This window comes from Sciurus vulgaris, assembly GCF_902686455.1.
Source record: "Sciurus vulgaris genome assembly, chromosome: 10".
In the NCBI taxonomy this organism is placed as follows: domain Eukaryota; kingdom Metazoa; phylum Chordata; class Mammalia; order Rodentia; family Sciuridae; genus Sciurus; species Sciurus vulgaris.
In genome coordinates, this window is record NC_136470.1 from 123,813,332 (window position 1) to 123,837,759 (window position 24,428).

Sequence of the window (24,428 nt, forward strand, 5' to 3'; positions counted from 1 at the left end):
CAAACACTACATCTACGTTGTACACACCTAGGAACCACTACATCTTTGAAATCATATATTTCCACACTACCTGGTATAATCTCATGCCCCTGTCCATTTATCCTATAACACTTCAGTTAAGTGTCTCTCCATCCTCATCAAGAACTTTAGTTTTGTAAAGTCTTTCTGTATCTTGTTTTATCTCCTTACCTAATTAATGGGTGTCATTACAATTTACTATACAAACTAGGACACTTTTATAGGATGAAAAAGGGTGCCATCAATATTAAGCGAGGTAAAATACGTACTAAATCTCACAGTACATCATTTCAAACTCCTACCAGTACTCTTAACTGCCCTGCACTGTGGTTGGCTTCAATGACAAATGGAAGGCTATCTATAATTTCTGCTCAAGTTGCAAAAAAGCTGGAGCTTATCTTATCCTAGTTATTTTTTCTCCTTCATTTTAATACAGCACTGAACAATTCCTTCTGTAATTATAAAGACTTTAAACACCAAAAATATTTTATGAACCAAAAACTTCTAAAAGAATTTTAAAATAACAACTTTTTAAGAATCATACCAGTATTTAAAAAGTGAAAAATAATTTGCTATTGTATGTAGTATGGAAAACAATGTGAAACAGCTGGCTCTGCATGACCAGAAAATGATGTTGCAGCAGACAAATCTAAGATACATAGGTAGGTATTTTAGCATAAATAATGACAGACCAGTGTAGTGAAAATATACCTATCTTGTTATTAATGGATGAGCTGCTGTCATAAAGGGTAAAAAACTCTGAAAGCATAGAATATTTCCCTTTAATGTTTTCTAAGACCAAAATACCTAAATTATACAATATTATTCCACAGAAAATGATTTAAGGAAAATAATAAAGGGAATTAAAAATATCCAATACACCCGAGTTAATCTGAAGTCATAAACAACCTCAACAAGTATATAATATTAGGCTATAAATATTGCATATGAGTCATATCACACAAAGTAACCCTGCTGTTATCTCTAGTTCTAATATCTCTAGTTTTAATAATTCTAGTTAAAATACAGATAAAATCATAAACTAATAATGCTCAGGTTTGTTTAAGATGAACAGGAAAAAGGATCTAAATATAATCAAGCTCAATGTTAGTAAATGAGAGATTTCACAGAGAAACACTAGCAAACACTATCAAGGCAGGCATGCCAGAGTGATGGGTAAAGGCTGAAGTTTTAATATGGAATAAGGGGGTATCTAATGTTCTTAAAAATGTTTATTCAGATAGTACTTCATGTTGGCAGTTAGGAGACATTCATATCTTAGTCCAGTGATGCTTCAAACAGTAATGACATTTATAAATACCAGTATATGCATTCCAAATTTGACTGTCTTGTTTCAAGAAATTTGGGACTCTCAATAACATCTTAAAAAAGGAGAAAAAAAATTCTTCCAGTAGTTCTCAAAGAACTACAACTATTGAAAGGAGTCCTGGCACAATTCACATTCTTAGGCTGAGGCAGGAGGATCACAGGTTCAAAGCCAGCCTCAGCAGTGAGCAAATGAGAGATCCTGTCTCAAAACAAAAAACTTTTTTAAAAGGGCTGGGGATGTGGTTCAGTGGTTAAGCCTCCTGGTTCAACCCCTGGTACTGATTTTTAAAAAAAGAAAGAAAAAAAAGGAAGGAAGAAAAGAAATCCTGCATTAGGTCCTCTCCAGTAGGAGGAAATTTCTTTAGTCTCCCTATTCTGAAGGCTTTGGACTAACCCCTCTAAAATAGTAAGGAATTATATCAACATACATTCAATTTGCTTTAGTGGTCTAAAACAAACTATGGGTTTGTTTCTGGAAGAGTTCTGTTTTATCTATAATCAAAGCATATGCAAAGAGTGAAAAAATGCACAAGCACACTCAATCCAAATTTACTGAGGAAAAAATCTTAAGATATCTCACTTACCTGAATATAGCTTTATTCATAAGATATTTTCTGTATTTCAATTCTTAACTGATAGTAAAAACAGGGTCCTTAGGCTGGAAGCACTAAAATGTTAGGACCCTTCTTCTCAATTCATAGTAGTAAAAATCATATATTTAAAGGTTCATAAATAATATCAATACATAAGTATATACATAAAGATCATTTTTCCTAAAAATTACTCAATGAAACAAAATCACTATATACACAATCTTTTATGTACATATCCACACATATGGTAATCAATCACAAAACAACAATTATCTCTCTACTTACTTGATCTGCCCTCAATTATCTGCATACAGTGTAATACACATGAGGATTATATGACTTTGGAAGATGGCTTAGGGGAGATCATAAAAAGAATTAATACTATCTAAAACCCCAAGTTAATTTAAAGCCAAAGGCTTAACATCAGGAAGTCACAAATTTGTGTTTTTAAAAGTTAAACTGAAGAAAAATGGTAGATACCTTTAAATGTAATTGAATTCAGGCAAGGAAAATTCCTAGAGTTTCTAACTTCCTTTAAAACTAGCTCTAAGTAAATGCTCTGGCCCTCTCATTAATCTGAAGACTTTATAATTTACTGTGTTTTGTGGAAATTAAACAAAAGCAAAATTTTACTGCATGTTTTTTCTCTACCTAAAAGTAATTGACAATCTACCTAAAAGTATGACAATTATGTGTTCTCCCTTTCATAGCATGTACCAATAAACAAAGAAACAAATGCCCAGCCACTACTTTACTCAGCTCACTTAGTAAGTACCCATCAAAAGGAATGAAAACAGAGGGACCAAAGGCTTCCAAGAAGTAGATGCTGTTTCTTCACTGTCTCTAGCCTTCCACCAAATGAATGTAACAACATGTGAGCTCTACAGGTAAAAGCAACAAAAACTGGAGGAGCTTGGATACCTAAAGCATCCTATGAAGAAAAGATACCTACCACTAACTCTGGTATTGGATGTTTACATGAATGAGATATCATCTACTGTGATAAGCTACTGATTTAATTATTTTAATACCATATGGTTTTACTATACATGTAGCTACTAGAATTATTTGAGACAAGTTAAAATATCCACAGAGTTAGAGACTTCCTAATTATGTAAAAAAGCATAAATTCATACTTAAAATTAATCTATCACTTGAGGATTTTCAAATAGCCATGAAATGAAATAATAGTTTAAAACTTCTGCCTGAGAACATTCTGTATATACTATACATTTCACTCTAAGAAAGTAAGGGAAAGTCAAAACTAAAGTGTTAACATTTTTTTTTTTTTTTTGTCTATATTAGTCACAAGTTATTTGGTCAAAGCAAGAGAAAAAGATTAGTTAAATCCAAGGAAGAATCATAAATGTGACAAATAGTTTTCTGTTAACATCTTTTCGCATAAACTATTTTTAACACATTGTTCAAGAAATAGTAAAAGATAATTTCCTTTGCTTATAATTCATTTGTCTACCAGGCTTAATAAAATCAATAGATACATGTAGTTATACATATATCTTTGAGAAACAGAAAAAAATTAGTCAAATGCTACTTAACTAAAAAACAAATGACTGGGAGAAATGCAGTTTATATTTAGAACTTACTTTCTTTTATTCTCAAATAATCTAGAAGAGTTGGATTTAAGTGATAGTGACATGGTACCAAACTTATCGTGAAATATCCTGGACCAGTTCCAAATATCAGTTTAAGACATGAAAGAAGTGACTGGAATCTAAAATGAAAGAAATTTAAAGGTAACCAAGCTGAATTTCTAAAGAGAATCAACAATACTTGTTAAACAAAAATAAGATCAATTCAGGGAAGCCAGGGGCTATGCAGTATTACAACATTCCTAAAAATGGCATTAACTCCAAGACATATGCCTTAATTTGATAACACAAACTATTGATATAATCATTTCATTTATCCAATTTGTACTTGGGACATTCCAATTATTGCATGTGATGCAACCTCTTATCAGGACTCCCCAAAGTAGTGTTAGCTTTTATGTTGCTTTTTAAATAATCTTATCCAAATTTAAACTCTATTCTTAGCTTTATACTTTCCTCATGTTTAAATTTCATTAGACTTCTTATACTGAGTCATAAACATTTAACTAAGATAAAATAGGTACAAACATTTTTATATAATAAACATCACTAATCATCAATAGTCTCTTCTGAAAAAACAAGCACACAACCCCCCCACCAAAATGAAATGTGTGTAAGAACAAATAATATTTCCTTTTAAGTGAGAAGCCATTGATGGTTTCATACACAATAAATGGAGTCATCATGAAAGTCCAAATAAAGCCAAATTTCTTAATAAAACGACCACAATAAAGTAGCTAATGCAAGATGAACATGACTTTCATTTCTAACTAGAGAAAGCTAATAGAGATAACTTAAACCCAGAAAAGAGAAGCACTGTTTCTCATTTAAGCCTTCAAAGGTATTCATTCCATAGCTTTGAAATGACCACCAATAAGCAATTTCAACATATATTCATCTTACATAATCAAAAATATCATTCAATGGAGACCTCTTGTGCCTGGCTTCACTTAATTCCAGAGTCAGGCTTCTTGGCTACTGACCAATGAGAACTATTAGAAATAGCTCTTCAAGGAAGATTGGGAAATGAAACTACAAATAGAAATAAGCCTGGATCCAAACTACTGAGCTGGAGGGATGAAAAGGAAAGAAGAGAATTTGTGTTGACAGATAACAGTATTACTTGCCTTGAGCCAATAATCAAGTATCACTCTGAAGTTATTCTGAACACGAGCTTACCCTCCCTACTACAGACCTATGCCTAGTTATATTATCATCAACTCCTCTATTCCCTGATCTCTGCCTTTTGGTACACTCCCAAATTCTCCCTTATGATGATCACAATGCCAACAACAATGACCACAAGGACCACCAGAAAGAAAACACTGAAGGTAACTGACAAATGTTTCATAATGGTTTGGGTTGGAGAATAGTGGTTGATTTCTGATTCACTTTGAGATTACCAGCAAGGGGTCTCCATACAACTGCATATTGAGATTGCTACCAGTCTGGAAGAGTGATTCAACCCTAAGCTCTCCTCTCAATATTGGCAGAGTTAGCAATGCCAACCTTATCAAGGCCCGTTTGAGAGGTATTCTGCTATCATCTGATATTGATAGTGGGATGCTCATAGTACACAACTACCGTGTACTTGGAATATAGCCAGTAACCACCACAAAAGAGTCAATGACTATCAGCATCCCTGAACTGTTTAAAGACACAACATCCTGGCAGTAATATTTTGTGGCAAGGGCATTATGTCATAGGCTCAGGTCTTCTTTTTCCAAATTGTGAATGCCATTAGGTTCAGCCAACAATGAAATGATACCAGTTTATGCCAGTGAGCTTTCAAATACCCTTTCTGCTGTAGGTGGAATTGTACAGGCAATTCACATCCACAAAGATATGCTCTCTAGGGTTCATCAGTCTTTCCACTCATGCATATGTTTCTAGCAGGAAACAAAGAGTTCAGAATGGAGCAGTTCACCTCAAGAGCCCAGTGCCTATGACCACAGCACTTCCCCACAACACCTCACCCCAGTTGTAGCATAAACATTTGTTCATGATACAGGTAAGGTGTAATATGGCTATTTTTCACCAGTAGTAGGAACATTAGGCTCTGATTCAAGTCAAAGCAAAGAGAATTAGAGAGGGCAGGAGGATATTCAGAGAGCTTAAAATAAGGACCCAGAGTCTTTTAATTGTCTTGCCTTAGCAGTTTCATCCTTCTATAAAGTCCTTAAAACATCAAAATGAACAGCTGCTAAAGTTATGATTATGTATGCCAATGATCACAAAGATATTAACAATTTCAATTTTTTGACAATCCACCTGTCCCCATGGAAAAGATCACCTATGATCTTTTACATGAGACAAATAAGCTTCTATATTGTTTAAACAACTGCTGTTTTCAATTTTCCACATTTATCCTCAGCTAAATTGAATCTAAATGTTTACATTATTTTATTATTTTAAATCTTATACCTAACATTTTACACTAATAGCTATAAACACATTCTTTTGTTATACTCTCATATATTTATCAATTCTATTCAAGTACTTATATTTGCTTAGTCTATAAGTTTTACTCCTCATCTTCATTGCAGTATTTCCATTCTTCAAAGTCTTTGATTCATCTTTGTAATGAAGTTTCATTTCAGTCAAGAGTATATTTGTTCTTTCAAAATTCTCAGTAGCTTCTATTATAATTACAGTTCTTAAACATTCTTCAGCCACTTAAATACTTCTTGAAAATCTTAGGTCTTTCCATCAATGAACATTAAAAAAGGTACTATGAACACTTTTGTCTATTCTAATAATGGTTCCGAAATAGAAACATCTCCAGTAACAGTTACTATATAACTGTCAGCTCAAACAGAACAGGTGAGCTTTAAATACTCCCACTACTGCTTTTGATTTTCCTTAGTGTAGACACATGGTAAATTCATGCCCAGTTAAATCATGGCGCAAATTCCTTTCTATTTGCTATGTAGAGATTTGATATCTAATACATTTGTAAGTTGGAGACTAGAAGAAATCAGTGTCACTATAAATATCCATACTAATCTTTGACACTAGAACAGAACTACCTCCTTATGGGAGAAAGAATGGCTAGTACTCACAGATCATCCTCTTAAGACATCTCTCTCTTTTTACAATCATACTTAAATGGACAAAGTTAGCTTTACCTTCAAAGTTGGTAGTCAAAAGCAAATGGAAGATCAAATTGTCTCACTCACTAGGTAAATTTTGTTCAGCTAACACCAATTCCTTATTCACATAAGCTGATACTATCAGTACAAAAGATCAAAGGGAGTTAGCTTAGCTTTAATCAATATGTTAACCAATAATTTGTAATTATAAATTATAGACCATTTGATCACTATGGGTTTTTTTTTTTCTTCCTACAAAAACTGGAAAGTTCATGAAGGATCAGGTGAGTTTATTTCATATTCTATCTGTTGTGCCTAACTCAATCCCTGGAATAATTGTTTTCAATGGATATTTGTTGAACAAATGAACTTTTTAAGTTGATATCTAGGGGTACAAATTGCAAATACTAACAGATTACAGAATGAATAATCAAGTGTTTACTAACTCATAACAACTATAGCAAAAAAAACACCAATTAAATTAAAGAAAAGCTTGAATGCCCCAAAATTCAACATATATTTAGTGGCTGTTATGGTTCGGATGTGAGGTATCCCCCAAAAGCTCACATGGGAAACAATGCAAGAAGGTTCAGAAGAGAAATGAATGGGCTTTAAGAGTCTTAACCCAATCAGTGATTTAATCCTCTGATTAAACTGAAGTGGTAGGGTGTGGCTGGAGGTGGAATCAGGGCATGGCTTTGGGCATACATTTGTATCTAGAGAGTGGAATCTCCCTCTGCTTACTGATCATGATGTGAGCTGTTTCCCTCTGCCACACTCTTAGGCCATGATGTTCTGCCTCACCTCAAGTCATGAGGAATGGAGCCAGCTCTGAAACTGAACCCTCAAATAAACTTTTCTTCCTCTACAATTATGCTGGTCAGGTCCTTTAGTCATAGTATCAAAAAAGCTGACTTTAGTGTATTAAAAAAGTCAAAATTTCCAAGCCAAACTATCTCATGTCAATCCTCAAATGCTTACACACATGCAAACTTAATTTCACTGAATATACCAAGTCAAACAAGTAGGGATAACCTCAGATTCCTTCCTTTTTCTTATCTTTCAGAATCATTTCACAGCCTTAATATTTATAAAGTCTGTCATTTTCTCTCCATCCTCACTGACATTGTAAAATTGAACCTTCATTACTTACTAATTGGACCTATTAGAAAGCTTTATAACAGGTGTCTTTGATCCCAGGCTTACTCTCTCCCTGCAAATCATTATTTTCTATTGGGAAGTGGTTTTGTTACTCCCGTGACTTTTTATTATGCCAAAATATACATACATACATACATATTCTGGCAAGACTTCCACAATCCTATCCTCTAGGCAGGTCTACATGAATTTTTAGTGGTTTGTTTTTTTGTTGTTGTTTGTTTATTTTTAGTGCTGGAGATTGAACCTGGGACCTTGTGCTTGCAAGGCAAGCACTCTATCAACTAAGCTATCTCCCCAGCCCGAATTTTTAGTGTTTTCAACTCAACTAGTTTCTGTCTTTTTTATTAAAGTATCAATAACACCTTTTAATATGTTTTCCATAAGCTATGTTCCATAAGGGTAGAACTATATTTAAGAACTATCTGGCACAAACTCTGAGTACAGGGGATGCATAATTATCTTAAGTAGTAAGTCTGATTCATTATAATTTTGATAGGGAGAAAAGACTGAAAAACAGAATGGTCATAAATAGTTGTAGGAATCAAGAGTTTGCGGAATGATGGATAAACTAATGTTAGTAGGCCTTTTCATACGAAACTAAATCAAAGTCTTCACATTCCATGTCTCTTTCAAGGGACACGAAATATGGCCATTTTTCAAATATACTAACAACGTAAGTCCAACTCTAGGGAGGCATCTCAAAAACATCTACTTTTATTTCAAATAATAAACTAAACAAGATAAAGGTGAAGATATAAAACACCCAGCTTCAGCAACTCTTAATATTCTGCTACCGTATTTTTTCTTTATTTTGGTTTTTTGCTTCGTTTTCAGTTAAAAGCAACACATACATACTACATATACCTTCGAGGTCTAGTTTTATCCTATCTTCTGTTAGTAGCCCTTATCTAAAACATGGTGTTAAAATACCTTATGCATGTGCTTATCTTAAGTAAGTGCTATCATATGTTAAGCATCATTCTACAACTTGCATTTTTTCCCTAAAATGCATTTCTGAAATCTACCATAATGTTAATATTGAACCTTCATTTACTTCCCAGTTATAGCACTACTTCACTTCCAAATGCTATAGAGAATTTAAATATCTGACTATGGCATGTTTTATTTACAAATTTTCTTGTTAATAGACATTTATACTTTTAATTTTTTGGCCACTACAAATAAGCAATAAACATTCCTTATGTAGACCTCTTTTATAAACATGTAAAAAAACAATTTCTCTACAAAGACTGGGGATATGGTTTGTGGTAGAGCACTTGCTTAGCATACATGAAACACTGGGTTTGATCCCCAGGACAACAAAAAAGGTTAAAAAAAATGTAGTCTTTTAAAAATTGCTTTTCTTTAAAGAGTAGAAAGGAGAGGAGGGAATGCGGAGAGGAAGGGGGAAAGGGAGTAGAAGGAGATAGAGAGGTTATGCCTACCACAATGTAGGACTCATTATTTACTGAATGAATGAAACCTGATCATTCAACTTACCCTGATACTAATAAAATTTTCTCCAAAGTAGTTAAATAGATTTTGACTTGTACTGGGTGCTATTCCATAGCTTATTTCCTGGTGGTGTTGTCAGACCTTTTTTATATTACTCAATATGATAGATGGGTATAGAATAGTATTTTATTCCACTCTACCCAGAATTCTAAGATTTTTCTTTAGTGATTTTTAATTTTTATTTTTACCTTGAACTGAACAAGTTGCTGTTTCTGGTTACTTGCTCTAATTGGTTATTATTACTACACAGAAATATACTGATTTTTTAAATGCTAATTTTCTATCCAGAAACTATACTGAACAATCTCATAATCTGGAGTTTCTCTTGAAATTACAATATAAACAATTGTTTCCTTTCCATCTTTGTTTCAATTGTTACAACTCTTCTTGAATATTATTATAATCATTTTACAATTATTATTGCTTTAATCTATTGGCTATGGGTTCCAGTAAATAACAAAGAATACTGATAATGCTGGATCCTGGGACTACATCCACATTTCATTATTAAAAATGACCTGATGTAGGGCCCAGCGTTGTGGCTCAGCAGTAGAGAGCTTGCCTCACATGTGTGGGGCACTGGGTTCAATCCTCAGCGCCACATAAATAAATTAAATAAATAAAATAAAGGTATTGTGTCCATCTACAACTAAAAATTCTTTTTTAAATGACATGACGTGAACTACAGATTTGGGGGAAAATAATTTTCACTAGGCTAAGAAGTACAATCTTATTCCCAATTCATCAAAATTTGTTTATCATAAATGTCAGATCTACTTTATCAAATGATTTCTCTAAACACTGTATATCAATTCAGGTAAGTATAGGGTTTTTTTCTACTGTAATATGATTATTTGGTACATTATAGTACAAAATATTTTCTAACATCACCATTCTTGCATTCCTTCCCCCCTCCTACCAGTCCTGTAGACTGAATCTAGGAGTGCTTTACCACTGAGCTATACCTACATCCCTTTCAATTTTTTTTATTTTTTTGAGACAGGTTCTCACTCAGGCTGGCCTCAAACTTGTAATCCTACTGTTTCAGACTCCTGAATTGTTGGGATTATAGGCATGCACACTGCACCTAGCCCATTCTTTTATTCCTAAAATAAAACCTCAATATCTTAAAATTTTAATAAATTCAAGTATTTGGATTCAGCTGACCTTCTCTACCATTTTCTCTTTGACTTTTACTTATACTTTCATTATTATTTTCTTACTAATTATTTCAGGTTTTTCATTTTTCTTTTGCTAGTTTCTACTGCTGTCACTTAACATTAATACACTGACATTTCATCACTATATATTTCCTTCTCAACTCAAGTTATTTAAAAAGTACATTTTTATACTTCCAAGTATAATATGATTGGAATTTATTTTATTGTGTATTTCAATATTAACTACATTGTAATCAGAGAACACAATAAGACAAACCTTAATGAAATCTTTTAAGATTTCCTCAATATTCTGTGGTCATAATATACTCTGTATAGCTATGTGATTCTTTTCACTTTTCTTGCTCACGCCTCAGAAAAAAATTTAGATTTAAGGAAATTTCTCTAGAAGTTTTTCTTTTTTGTTGTTCTTTTGTTTAAGTTGTAAAGGAGACAATACCTTTGTCTTATTTCTTTACTTTTATTTCTTTACTTTTAGGATCAAATCCAGTGCCTCACATATGTTAGGCAAGTGCCAGCCCTATCTAGAAGTTTTTTTTTAAACTATTTGTTCAAAACTGGTTGTCTCTTTAATTCCTTCTGATCTCTTCCTCTGGCCTATTTTGGAACCATCTACTCCATACCAAAGTCTCTGAAACAGTTCTTACATATTTTCTAACTTTCTTCTAGTACTTTCTTATTTCTCTGCCCTCTATCTAATGTTTTTATGGTTACCTGTTGCTACTGAGCTTGCCACTGCATACTCAGATTATACAACATAGGGTTAGATCTTCCTTTCCTAAAATAACAATGGAAATTTTCACAGACCCTGTCACCAAGTTAGCAGTCATTTCAATCAAGGGCTGGTTATGAGGACTATGTCTGTCTTCTCTCTTTCATCATCCTTTGATTTCTTAAAAATTGAATTTTAATATGAATTATAATCCAAACTAAGATCCGTCTGAGTATTTAAGGAGTCTATATTAATAAATAACTTCATGGGCAATAGGCATAAAAAGAAAGTGAAGGACAACTTGAAAAACATGGTCACCATAAATATAAGCCTTTGCAGTAGTTAACAGTGGCTTTCTTCAGACTCCTTTATAGGTACGGGGACTAACGTTAGGCTGTGGCTTCATGAAATGAGCCTGAGTCTATTCCACTATTCTTCATAATGCAATTTTAACAAACAAGTACCAAAATTTTATGTAAATATGTCCTTCTCTATCCTAAGAAAAATTCTGCCTCAGTTTGTAGTTTTCTTCTATATACACCACAGAAACATTTATTACTGAATACAATGATATCTGCTTATCTTCTCTTTTTAATATTCAGCTAATATTATTTTACCTTGTCAGGATGCAAAACAGTGAAATTGCTGTGCCTCTGTCAATGGAAGACACTTGTTAGTTTTTTAAACATGCATCCCCTTTGTGCTCAGCAACAACTTTCACAAATTTATTGAGTGAAAAACTAAATTGGGTAAGTTTTTAGATTAATGTGAATGTGCCCCGTAGGAAAAATATAATATTAAATCACAGAAAAAGTTCTTTTTTTTTTTTTTTTTTTAAAGGTCAGAGTAGACTTCAAAAGATGAATAGTCAGGAAAACTTGAAAAAGTAGGTTAAAACCAAATTATGGAAGTCTCTAGAGTTCTGATTATTAATTCTTATCATTCAGAAAATATGGCCCAAAGATTTTTAAGTAAAAGAATTAATAGTATCAAACAGTTTTCTTAGGGAAAAGTAATCTGGATGAAGAACAGAACATGTGGATAAAACAAAAAAATTTCTATTGGTCAATATTTTGTTCCATATACAAATGATAAGATTTCATTCATATAAAAAGTTGGCATTCAATTTAAATATAATATGCATTAAAATTATCATTACAATATAAAAATATCTGGAACAATTAAGTTTCACATAAAAAGTAAAATACTGAAGTGAAATTATTAAAATTGTACATAAAACACTTCTTTCATATTTCTATTACTTGTATTTCTACATAAAGGTGGGAAGTATTAAAGTAAATCTCAAAAATTAATATTTTTGTAGCTTGTTAACAATTTTTCTCTTAGATATAATGATAAGGATTAAAGTGGCAAAAGATCACTTCATCTCTTTTTAAATTATACATGTGTAATTCAGATTGTCACCTGTTTTAGATAGCTGGGGATTCAGCATTTACCATTTAGAATCATACCACTACTCCACAATCTTCCCTCAGTATACAAATTCCAAGACCCTTGTACATATCAATTTGACAACCTACAGAAAAAGCAATAAACACTAAGCTCCTTTATGGACTTAGAATGAAATACAGATTAAAAATAAAAGGTATACTAATGAAAACCTGCCTTAGTTTTAAAAGTGATTCCTGTTTTATAAGTTACCTAAATGATTTTAATACTTACTGGAAAAATGAAATAAAATGGTCAACTATCAAATAGATTTAACATAATGTCAATCACTGGTGACCAAAAAGTTCAAATTAAAATAGTGAATTACCAATTTTTCACATTATTTCACATTTTATATTTTAAAATATAAAATACTTGATTGTTAGCACTAGTATTCTAGTATGGACATTCTGCTACACTTCTAGTGAAAGGTAAACTAGTTTAAATCCTTGCAGAGAAATTTCTGTATAATACTGCTTTTAAAAAGCAACAACAAAAACCCTTTTTAACTGGGCATGGTGATGCATGCCTATAATCCCTGTTATTCATGACACTGAGGCTAGAGGATCCCAAATTCTAGGCCACCAACTTAAAAAGGACTAGGGATAAAGCTCAGTGGTAAAGAGCTTGCCTACCATGTGCAAGTCTCTGTTTAAGCCCTGGTACTGCCTCAAAACAAAACAAAAAACAAACAACAAAAAACCACTACTCTTTAACCAAATAATTTCACTTCTATTTTAAAATGAAAACATATGCAGAGATACAAAAATGAATAATGAATAATAAATTTTATAATAGTGAAGCATATAAAGACATTCAAGAAATAGTGAAATAATTATGGTTTATGCTTATGGAGAATTAGTAAGCAGCTTATAAAATAATACTCTTACAGAATAATTAAAATATCTCTTGAGTAAGTGAGAAGAGATAAAAGAAAGAAAGAAGGTTATAAAAGATCACCCTTTCTTCTGACAAGTACTCTATAATAAAATCAAATTTAAAAACTCTAATGAGGCAATAAAAACCCTGTATGGCATCTCCTATTATACACTGGTCAATTTACTGAACACAACCTAAGGTATATCTTACTATTAAACAAAATGTCTTTCCCAATGCTCTTTATGAACCAAACCAAATCAAAAACCTTAAAGAATAAAATATATAGTTTTACAATAATCAAAAGTATAGGGGCTGAAGATACAGCTCAGTGGAAGAGTGTATGCTTAGCAAGTATAAGATACTGGGTTCAATCTCCAGTATCCTCAGCAAGAAAAAAAAAAAAAGTATATGAAGTGTCAATATATACACTAAGACATTCCAAGTTGGTTACTGGCTATCTCACTTTATGTATGAAACAAAAACCAAACAACAAGCAAAAACACTTTAAATTTACCTGCATTGCACTTTTCCCCAGTTTCACCACTTCAAATAATGTGACAGGCTCCCCTTCACCATTCTGTTGAGGGTGCCCATTAGCTCTTCCACGGCCTGTTCCTCTCACTCCAGCTTCAATTCTGCTCTTCTCTCCTGGAGATTTTCGAGGTTTCTTATTTGTAGACTAAATTAAAAGATAAAGAAAAATGACATGAAATGCAAGCTTACTTTTTACTTTATAAAAAATGATCTCAAATTATGTTTGATCCTGTGAAAGATGTTCATAAACACTACTAATGTAAACTGGCCTTTGTTCTAAAAGTGATAACTGTTTCATAAATTACCTAAGTATCTTCGTGCATAATGGAAAATGAAAAAAATAGCAAATAAATATCAAATAGAAAAAAAATAAACATACTGTCGATTATTGGTGGTTTAAAAAGTGCAAAATAAGGTAACTCCCTAACCAAAAAAAGCTTTACATATTGTTTTCAATGATAAAAATATAGTGCAAACAATAAAACAAATTTACACCTATAGAGTATGAAATAAAGTTTAAAAACTAATTAGTTTTGTAAAATAATATCAATGCTATGTTTTAACTATGCCCACTCTTGACATGTCCTTCTTAAACCATCCTCAATGCTCTCCTACTTCCTCAGAAATCTTGTTCAATAAAATATTTCAGAGAAATATCATTTATTCAACTCTTCCATGTACTGAAATATTCAAATGTTTCTTAGTCATACAACAAATACAGAATGAACATATCTGCAACTATTTCAGGTACTGGGAATACAACAATAAAGAAAATAGAAATGTTATTGCCCTGATGAAATTTATATTTTTTTAAATTAACGTACTATCATCCTCTACCCCCAATTTTTTCTTAAGTTAATACTAGTTATACCATATCTATGTCTCATCAAGAGTCAAGGGTAATTTGGAAAAACAGTTTCGGGGTCACTGTATCCAATTCTATAATTTTATTCATTCCTATCTATATTAATTGCATGTTTTGCACATCACCAAACACATCAATGACATCAATGTTGCTAAATGCAACAGACAGTCTTAAAACTCTCTTAATAGATGACAGGGTTTTCTTCCTTATCTTTCAGATACCTTTTCCTTCCCTGTACTGTATTGTTTACCTGTTAGTGTTACCCACAGGTATTTCTCATGCATCTTTTCATCTCAATCATAATATTTTCTTTTGAGTAACTTCATTCTCTCTATAGCCCTCTTCCAATTATCTAAGGCCCCTTGTCTCCAAATCCACCCTTATTTGTCTTGTTTTGTGATTCTGGATTTGGACCCTGGAAACATTACTTTTTTACCATCTACTGCAGTATCAGGCTTTAAAAACAGAGGAGGGCACTGAGAAACTACAAAAGATAAAATGGAGGGCTTCTATTCCTGGTTACAATACCTACACCCTATATTTGGTATTACTGTGCTCCTCATTAGTACTCTCTTCACTTCCCTTAGTAGTTAATGGACCTAAAACCAATGTTGTAGGCGGGTTAATATAAGATTAACTGATTAGTGTTTAAATAAATTTTATTCCTAGACAGTTTTAGATTTATCAAAAAAAAGTATAAAGATAGCACAGGCAATTGCCATACATCTCACATATAGTAACCTCTATTACTAACATAGTTGTATATTATATCTGATACAAATAATAAACCAATATTGATATACCAACAAAAATCCATACTTTATCAGGTTTTCTTGTTTTTTGCCAGATGACCTTTTTCTGCCCCCCTGAAAGTCATCCAAGACACCATATTACATTTAGTCATCAAGTCTTTTCTCTAGCTCCTCTTATCTGGGAAAGTTCCTTAGCTTTTCTTGATTTTTGATGACTTCAGCAGTTCTAAGGAATAATAATCAGGTATTTTCCTAAAGGTCCTTCACTTAGATTTGTCTAGCATTTTTATCATTACTAGACTAGGATTATAAGCCTGGGAAAAGACAGAAAAAATAAGGTGTCATTTTTATCATCTCATATTAAGGATACATTAACTTAACATTAAATGACATATACTATTAACATGATATATCATCGTTGATGTTGAAGTTAATCAGTTATCTGTTGTGGTCTTTGTTAGGTTTCTCCACTGTAAAGTAACTTTTCCTCCCTTTATCTTACTGTACCCTTTGGAATAGAGTTACTAAACATAGTTCGCACTTAAGGAGTAAAGAATTAAGCTCCACCTCCTTGAGAGTCAATTTCCATAAATTATTTTACTTCCACGTCTATAGTCATCCATTTATATTTAATCACTTATTTATTTGATCATTTAAATCAATATGGACTCATCAACATTTATTTTATACTTTGGGATATAGTCTGACATCATTTTTCTTTGTTTTAAATTTTTTTTCAAGTTTTGTCCATTAAGAACAATTTCAGTTGGTTCTGTGTTCATTATTTCCCTATCATCGAGTGTGGGTTTTTTATTTTGTCTTTTAACCTTTGATTACTTAAGTGACCTACAAGCTGTCTTCAGACAGCTCACCTTGTATCTTCCCTGCCCCAGTCCTAGAATTAACCAATACTACAAAAAGACATGGTTCCTTTAAATAGAGAATGATTTTAGAGATGAAGATCTGGGCACTAGGTTTTGCTCTTTGTTACTGAAGTGTCTTTGCTTCTAGGTCCTAAGGTAGACAAAACAAGGAAATACATGTATGGCATACTATAGATAACAAAATTCATTCACTGTATTGTAAAGCTCTGTGGGCTCTGACAAATGCACAGCATTCTGTATTCTCAATTATGATATCACCATGAAGAGTTCTACCACATCAAAACCCTCATGTGCTAGCGAGGAAGGGTGTAATCCTGTAATCCCAATTGTACTCACAAGACTGAGACCTGCCTTAGCAAGACCCCATCTCAAAATAAAACTTAAAAAAGAGATGGGAAGGCTGGGGTTGTGGCTGGGGTTGAGCACTAGCCTAGCATGTGTGAGGCACTGGATTCACTTATTAGCACCACATATAAATAAATAAAGGTTCATTAACAATGTAAAAAGATTTAAAAAAAAAAAAAAAAGAGAGATGGGATACAGCTCAAGAGTAAAGCACTTGTTTAGTATAGATGAGGCCCTGGATTTAATCTCCAGTGCTGCAAAAAACAAAAAGAAAACCTGTGCTTCATCCATTCAACCCATCCCCTTGCCACTACTAAGTTTTTTAAACAAACAATCTTTACAATAGTTTTTGCCTTTCCCAGGAATCATATAGTAGGTAGCCTTTACAGGCTGGCATCTTTCACTTGACCAATACGTATTTTAAGAATTATCCATGTCTTTTAATGGCTGAACAGGTCATTTTCTTTCCATTGCTCAATAATATGTACCACATTTTGTTATCCACTTACCTAATGATGAACATCTTGATCGTTAATGATTAGCAATTATGAATGAAGCTGCTATAAACATTCACAAACAAGTCTTTGTGTAGAAATAATTTTATATTGTGTGTATGTGCATAATTTTACAATCAGTTGTTAATACACAAGAGTACAACTATTGGAATGTTCAGAAAGACTGTTTAGTTTCTTCTGAAACTGCCAAACTATCTTCTAAAGTGGCAGTATCATTTTACATTTCCACTAGTAATGAATGTGACTCTGTTGCTTCACATACTTGTCAGGAAACTCATAATGTCAGCTTTTTGGATTTCAGCCATTCTATCAGGTATACAGTGGTATCTGTCACTGCTGTCTTAATCTGCCATTCCCAAATGACAAATGATTAAGGATGTTTAATTAATTAATAATTCTTTAAACGTTCACTGTTTGAATTATTGGTGATGACGGTTTTCTGACTGAACCCGTACTAATTCTTTATATCATACCTACATTGTCCAGCTTGGTAACCACTAGCCTCAAATAGCATATAAAATACCTCATAACTTTATATTGATTGCATAATGAAATCAAAACTGAATATATGATCAAATATTAATTAGATAAATAATTAAAATTAATTTCACTCATTTGCTATTTAGCGATTTTTAATTGCATGTGATTTATAACTTATTTCTGTTGGATAGAGTCACTCTAATACTATAATCACAATAACCTTTATAACACAAATCTAATCTTTATTTACTATGTGACCTTTTCATCAAGTTAAAATCCAAATTCCTTGGAATGGCAAGTGAGGTTATCAATTATTAACCTATTTAATCATTTACTACACCACATTCCTCGTTACAGAATATAATTCTGCATACTGATCTACTTAAAGGTGTCTTAAAACATCATGCTTTAATACATACATCCTGTTTATATGGACTTCAGAGTACAGTCCCTTCTAATAAGTCTTAAGTCTGTGCTCACTTTTTAGAGTAACAGATATCTTCCTAGTAGCACTGTATTCGTGGAGACAGGATGTTAAAGAATGTTATTTTTCTTTACTAAGTAGATTATAAATTCAAATTCTTCAAAATTCAATGGGTGATAAAAATTACACTATGAAAACTTGTTTTCCCAGCCCAGTTCCAAAGCCACAAAATTCCTTACCTAAAAGGCAAGCAACACTAATTTCTTATATGTCCTTCCAGAGACATTTAAACACAGAAACAAATACATGTCTATTCATGTTATCTATTACTTTTGTTTATGCAGAGTACTGTAGCATTCTATTTTCACTACCAATGAATATTGTACTCCACTATGGAAGTACTTAAAGTCTTGGTTCTTTCTTGAAGGCTGCTTATATTTTAGAATATTAACTTATTCATCCATTAACTTGTTGATAGACATTTATTTTGCTTCCAATTTTTTACTATTACAAATAATACTGCAACAAATAAACCTATGTATATGTAAGAATGTTTGCAAACACCATACATCAATATACATGTACAGTATATATGCAGTATGAAGAAAACCCTCATGAAAAAGGGGTTAAAAAATTGTAGATCTCATCTGTGGACCTTTTAGCATGAGTTATAAAGGTGGAAAAGAATGTAAGAAATTAAAAACCAACTGGTTCTAATTAGAGCCTATCTATATTTTATCTACACTATCACAAGAACATTTTCCTCCTACATAAGATTTTACTACACAGTAAAAGAAACAGAAAGACCAAAGAAAGTGTTATTCAGAAAGACTGTTCCTAATATATAGAGTAAGGAAGAGAGAGGATCATAATACAACAGAGCAAATGCAATCATTAGCTTGTACTTTAGAAGTATGATTTTGCATTTCTGAGAACCCTCAAGAGTTTTTCTCAAGCTTCTCTGAGAAAGCTACTTATCCCACGCAAATCACGTTTGTTTACAGCTTGGAGGTGGAGAGTTTATAAAACAAGAATTTTAAGAGTGGAGATGCTTGCGAGGCATGCATGAGGCCCTGAGTTTGATCCCTACACTGCCAAAAAATATTTTGGCTCAGGGGAAGAATGCTTAGTATGATTTTGATCCCCAACACTTGAAAAATTAAAATTTTTTTTTTTAAATGTGAATTACTGAGTCTCTATCTTAATACCTTACTATCCTAGAGAGTAACCAGTTTCCAGTGTTCTACTCCACCATTATCAATTCTATCTTTTTTTTGTTTGTTTGTTTGCGGTGCTGGGGATTGAACCCAGGGCCTTGTGCTTGCAAGGCAAGCACTCTACCAACTGAGCTATATCCTCAGGCCTCAATTCATTCCTTGAATCCAGTCCATTAGGTGGGAACCCAAAAACAGGCTGTCACATCAACATGCTAGCTCCATCATAGACATAGCTCAACACAGATCTCTAAAACCTAATCCTACATCGTTTCCCTCATGTATCATGAATAAAGTAACTCATCTCCCCCAAATATTGTAGCCTAGGAAATTATTTCAAAAACAAGTAGATATTTGTCTCAACCTAGTGGGAATGTCTCTTTCTATGTATTGTCTCATACAGTTAGACTTATTCTACTCATGGAATTCATGTTTAAGAGGCAACTGCTAATTATGTATTAGTCCCACTTTAATCAGGAAGAAACAAATAAATTGAGGACTATTATAAAATGCCTTTTCCATATTTTTCAAAAATATCAAGATGATAAAAATCAGAGACCAAACAAGGAACTACTGAAGATAGCAGATATTAAACATAATAAACAAATAATGTATTTGGTTAAATCCTGGACTAGAAAAATAGATGTAAAGACATCTTGAAACAACTGTTAAGCTATGTGTATAGCTATTACTTAATGATATTCTTTAATATTAAGTTTCCTGGTTTTGATAATTATAATACTTAGATGAGAGAATGTTCTTGCTCTTAGAAAATACACCATGAATTATGTAGGGATTATGGGTCATGATCTCTGCAATTTATTTCAAAGATTGAAATATTTCAAAGACTATTATCCTTACCTCACACTACATACAAAATAAACTCAATACAAAACTAGACCTACAAGAAATAGCAGAAAAAAAAAAAAGGGCGTGGGGATTGAGCTTGGCAACAATTTCTTAAACAGAACACAAAGGAAAATAATCAACAAGATAGCCTTAATCAAAATTACAGAGAATTTAAACACAGGAAAGCAACTGGTCCAGCATCATTTTTGTAAAGAATCATCTTTTCCCCACTGAATTAGGAGTCTTTATCATAAATGAGTTGACGTGTCTCTGAATGCGAGTGTCACACAGATCTGTCATTGTGCCAGTATCAATTTACCTTCATTCCTGTAGGTTTACAGAAAGATCTGAAATCTAATAATGAAAGTCTTCCAGCTTTGCACTTCTTCCTTATTGCTTTATCTCTTTTTAGAGACACTGAAATTCTGTGGACATTTCAGAATGACCAATTTTCAAAAACACAATGCTGGAATCAATTTGGATTACAAATATACAGAGAAACTTTCTCAGAGAAGCTTGAGGGAAAAAAAAAATCACAATGTAAAAATAGCTATTATAAAAATGTGCTTGGTAACATTTAATATCAGAAAAATACAAATGAACACAAAAATGAGATACCACACTACACCAGAAAAGCTATAATAGTGATACAAGGATTCCAATGTTTATAGCAGCGCAATTCACAACAGCCAGGTTATAAGAACAAGACTAGGTTTTTGACAGAGGATAAAGAAAATATGGTATATGTACACAATAATGTTCTACTCATTTATGATTTTTAATACAAAAAAATAATGTTCTACTCAATCATAAAGAAGGATGAAATTATATCACTGCTGGTAAATGAATGGAACTAAAGAACATGCTAAGCAAAATAAGCCAGACTCATAAAGTCAAAGGTCACACATTTTCTCTCATATGCAAAAGCTAGAGAGAAAAAGGGAATGAAAAACAGGGAATCTCCTGAAAGTAGCAAAGTAAAGGTAGGGGGCAGAGGAAGAGAATAAAGGAGGGAAAGGTGAAGAACTGGGGAATAAACAAATTATGTTATATTCTTATATATAGACATATCAAACTGATATTCACTTCATGTGTAATTATAATGTAGCAATGGAAAATGTGTGTGTGTGTGTGTGTGTGTGTGTATACACGTGCTGTGTTTATTTTTCATAAATAAGTTGAAGGACGACCAGAAGAGCAGAACAAGAAGGATGGCAAGGGCGGAGGGAGGGAAAGGGGAAGTACTAGGAGATCAATTGGAACAAAATATGTCATAAATATATATGAATATGTCTCAATAAACTCTACTATTGTGTATAACTGTAAGGTACTTGAAATATAATAATAATAATAATAATAATAATAATAATAATAAAACTAAGGCTAAAATAGAAATGACTGATGAAATCAACTGTTGGTAAGAATATGAAACAAGGACTCATTCCATATTGCTGGCAGGATACAGAAATAATCATTTTGGATTTTTTCTTCAGAAGTGCTCAATTAATTTACACATACATCCTATGAATCATTAATTCTATTCCTCAGGATATATTCCAACAAAATGCATAGTAATATCCATGCAAAGAATTGTATAAGAATGTTAATAGTACCTTTATGTATAATAACCCAAAACTGGAAAAATAATGTTCATAAACAACAGAATAACTAAATAAATAGGAGTATATTTGTACAATGGAACACTAGGTAGCATTTAACAAGATCAGATTACTGAGAACACAAATAAGTTTCCTGTACCTAACAATGAGTCAAAGTCATCAAAACAAAATACCGCAAATGTATTTGCATGAAGTTCAAAAGCATGGAGAACTAATCTTGAAAAAGTCAGAACAGCAGGTGTACGTATAGAAAACACAGAATGAAAAGGACACAAAGAAGCTTTTCTAGAGCACTAGAGGTGGTCCAGAGTTGAACTTTGGTATCAGTGAAGCGTTTTAGTATTGGTTTACATTCAATTCCTTTATATGGGGTAGTATTTGCATACAACCTATGTACATTTTCCTATATACTTTAAATCATCTCTAGATAACTTATAATGCCTAATACAATACATAAGTAGTTTCTATACTGTATTTTTTCAAAAAACTTTCAATCCGAAATTGGTCAAATCCTTAGACAGAGTCCTCTGATACAGAGGGCCAACTGTGTATCTTGATTCCAGTTATATGAATTGTATAGAGTAAAAAGTACCAGCACTTAATATACATGTAAATACTGTATACTTTATATAATAATACAAACTCAAGAAAATCCTATAGATCCAAGTCCTCTCACACCTCCTATCATCATCAAAAGAATACCCTGCAGTAGCATGCAGAGGTGCATGGTTGTAATCCCAGCAATTGAGGGCGTTGAGCCAGGAGAATCCCAACTTCAAGACAAGCCTCAGCAACTGAGCAAGACCTTGTCTCAAAATTAAAATCATAAAATAAAAAGATAAAATGGGCCGGGGATATAGCTCAGTGGTAAAGTGGCCCTGGCCCTGGTTCAATCCCCAGTACCCCCAAACACCCAAAAAAGCCTCTGAAATCAAAATCAAAAGCTGAGAGGTATTACTAAACGGTTAGAGATTCCCCTGGTTTAAATCCCCAGTACTGCAAAGAGAAAAAGAGAGAAAAGAAAGAAACTTATGTATATACCTTCAGCAAAAAATGCAGCACAACTTAAGAAATACTTCAACAACTAATAAGTTTAAATATTTCACCCGATACACTGATTTGTTCGTAGTTCATGGTTCATTTGTTCACTTATTTATTCAGCAAACATTTACTTATAAGAAGGAGAAAGAAAAGACTAAAACTCAGCAAAGCTAGGTATGGTGGTACATGTCTGAAATCTAGACACGCAAGACAGGCAAAGGCAAGAGTATCACAAATTCAAGGTTAACCAAAGAGAGGTCCTGTCTCAAAATAAAATTTAAAAAGAAAAAAAATGTGATAATAAATGTGATTCAGCAACTTCCTAGTGAGCCTAGGCAAGTGACTTAATTCTACTGTGCCCAATTTTTTTTACATCTGTTATATGGGAAAAGTATTGTCTCTCCTGATAAAGATTATATAAATACAGCTTGACACACAATACATGCCTAGAACATGTTGGATATCGGGATTTTTACAGTATGGTTAAACTGTTTTATTTTAAGCATGGGGGAATATTTTAAAACTAAACATATTTTTGAATGCTGCCCAATTATTTTGTGCAGTACTCCTCAGTTTAGTCTGAGTTTCTCCAAGCTTAGATTTCACTTATGTATTTTCAGCAAGGATATTGGAGAAATAGCAGTCCATTTTTCTATGTACATCCTTTATCAGAACAAATATGACATGAATCAGCCTAATCACCATATTATGGGGGGGTTACCAGGGATTGAACCCAGAGGCACTTAGCCCCTTGAGCCACAGACCCAGCCTTTTATTTTAAGACAGGGTCTTACTAAGTTGCTGACTCTGGTTTGAATTTATGATTGTACTCCCTCATCCACTGGAGCAGATGGGATTAGAGGCAGGCGCCACCATCCATGTTAATTTTAATATCTTGGTTAAAGAAATATATGCCTGATTTTTCCAATATAAAGTTACTCTTTCTCACTTTCTAATTCTACAAGTATTTTGTGAGATGATAAGAATAAAATTGGTAAATATATCTCACTGAACAATATTCTACTTGTTTTGAGATCCATCTAGTGGTTCCTAAATAAGCTATTACGATGATGGCTAACAAATGGAGATTTTCTAATTCCATCCATCCTTCTGCTTTCATTACTTGGCATTCCCCTTATATATGTCAATGTGGCCCAGGGATTCTCACTTTAATCAATGGATTACAGTTTATTATTAGCATTATTCAGTTTTATTCTCAATTTTTCACAGAAAGGGTCTTATTCAAAGTGGCTTCTGTGTCACCTTGACAAGTCCATATCATTCATGAAGTACATTCTTCATTTCTATTACACAAAGATGTCCCAGGCACATTTTGAACTTTCTTTGGCCAAGACCTAAGACCAGTAATT

At 32.7% G+C, this 24,428-nt stretch overlaps 1 protein-coding gene across 8 annotated transcripts in view; it reads right to left on the reverse strand.

Annotated features, from left to right (window-relative positions):
• The window catches only part of STAG1 (STAG1 cohesin complex component), a gene marked incomplete at its 3' end in the record, with an annotated part of 382,903 nt that overhangs the window by 247,087 nt on the left and 111,388 nt on the right, over positions 1-24,428 (reverse strand). For all 8 annotated transcript variants that reach the window (XM_079154996.1, XM_079154998.1, XM_079155002.1 and 5 more), the window contains one exon: positions 14,051-14,215. In XM_079154996.1, the coding sequence (XP_079011122.1) occupies positions 14,051-14,215 (165 nt within the window). The remainder of the gene's footprint in view (positions 1-14,050; positions 14,216-24,428) is intronic.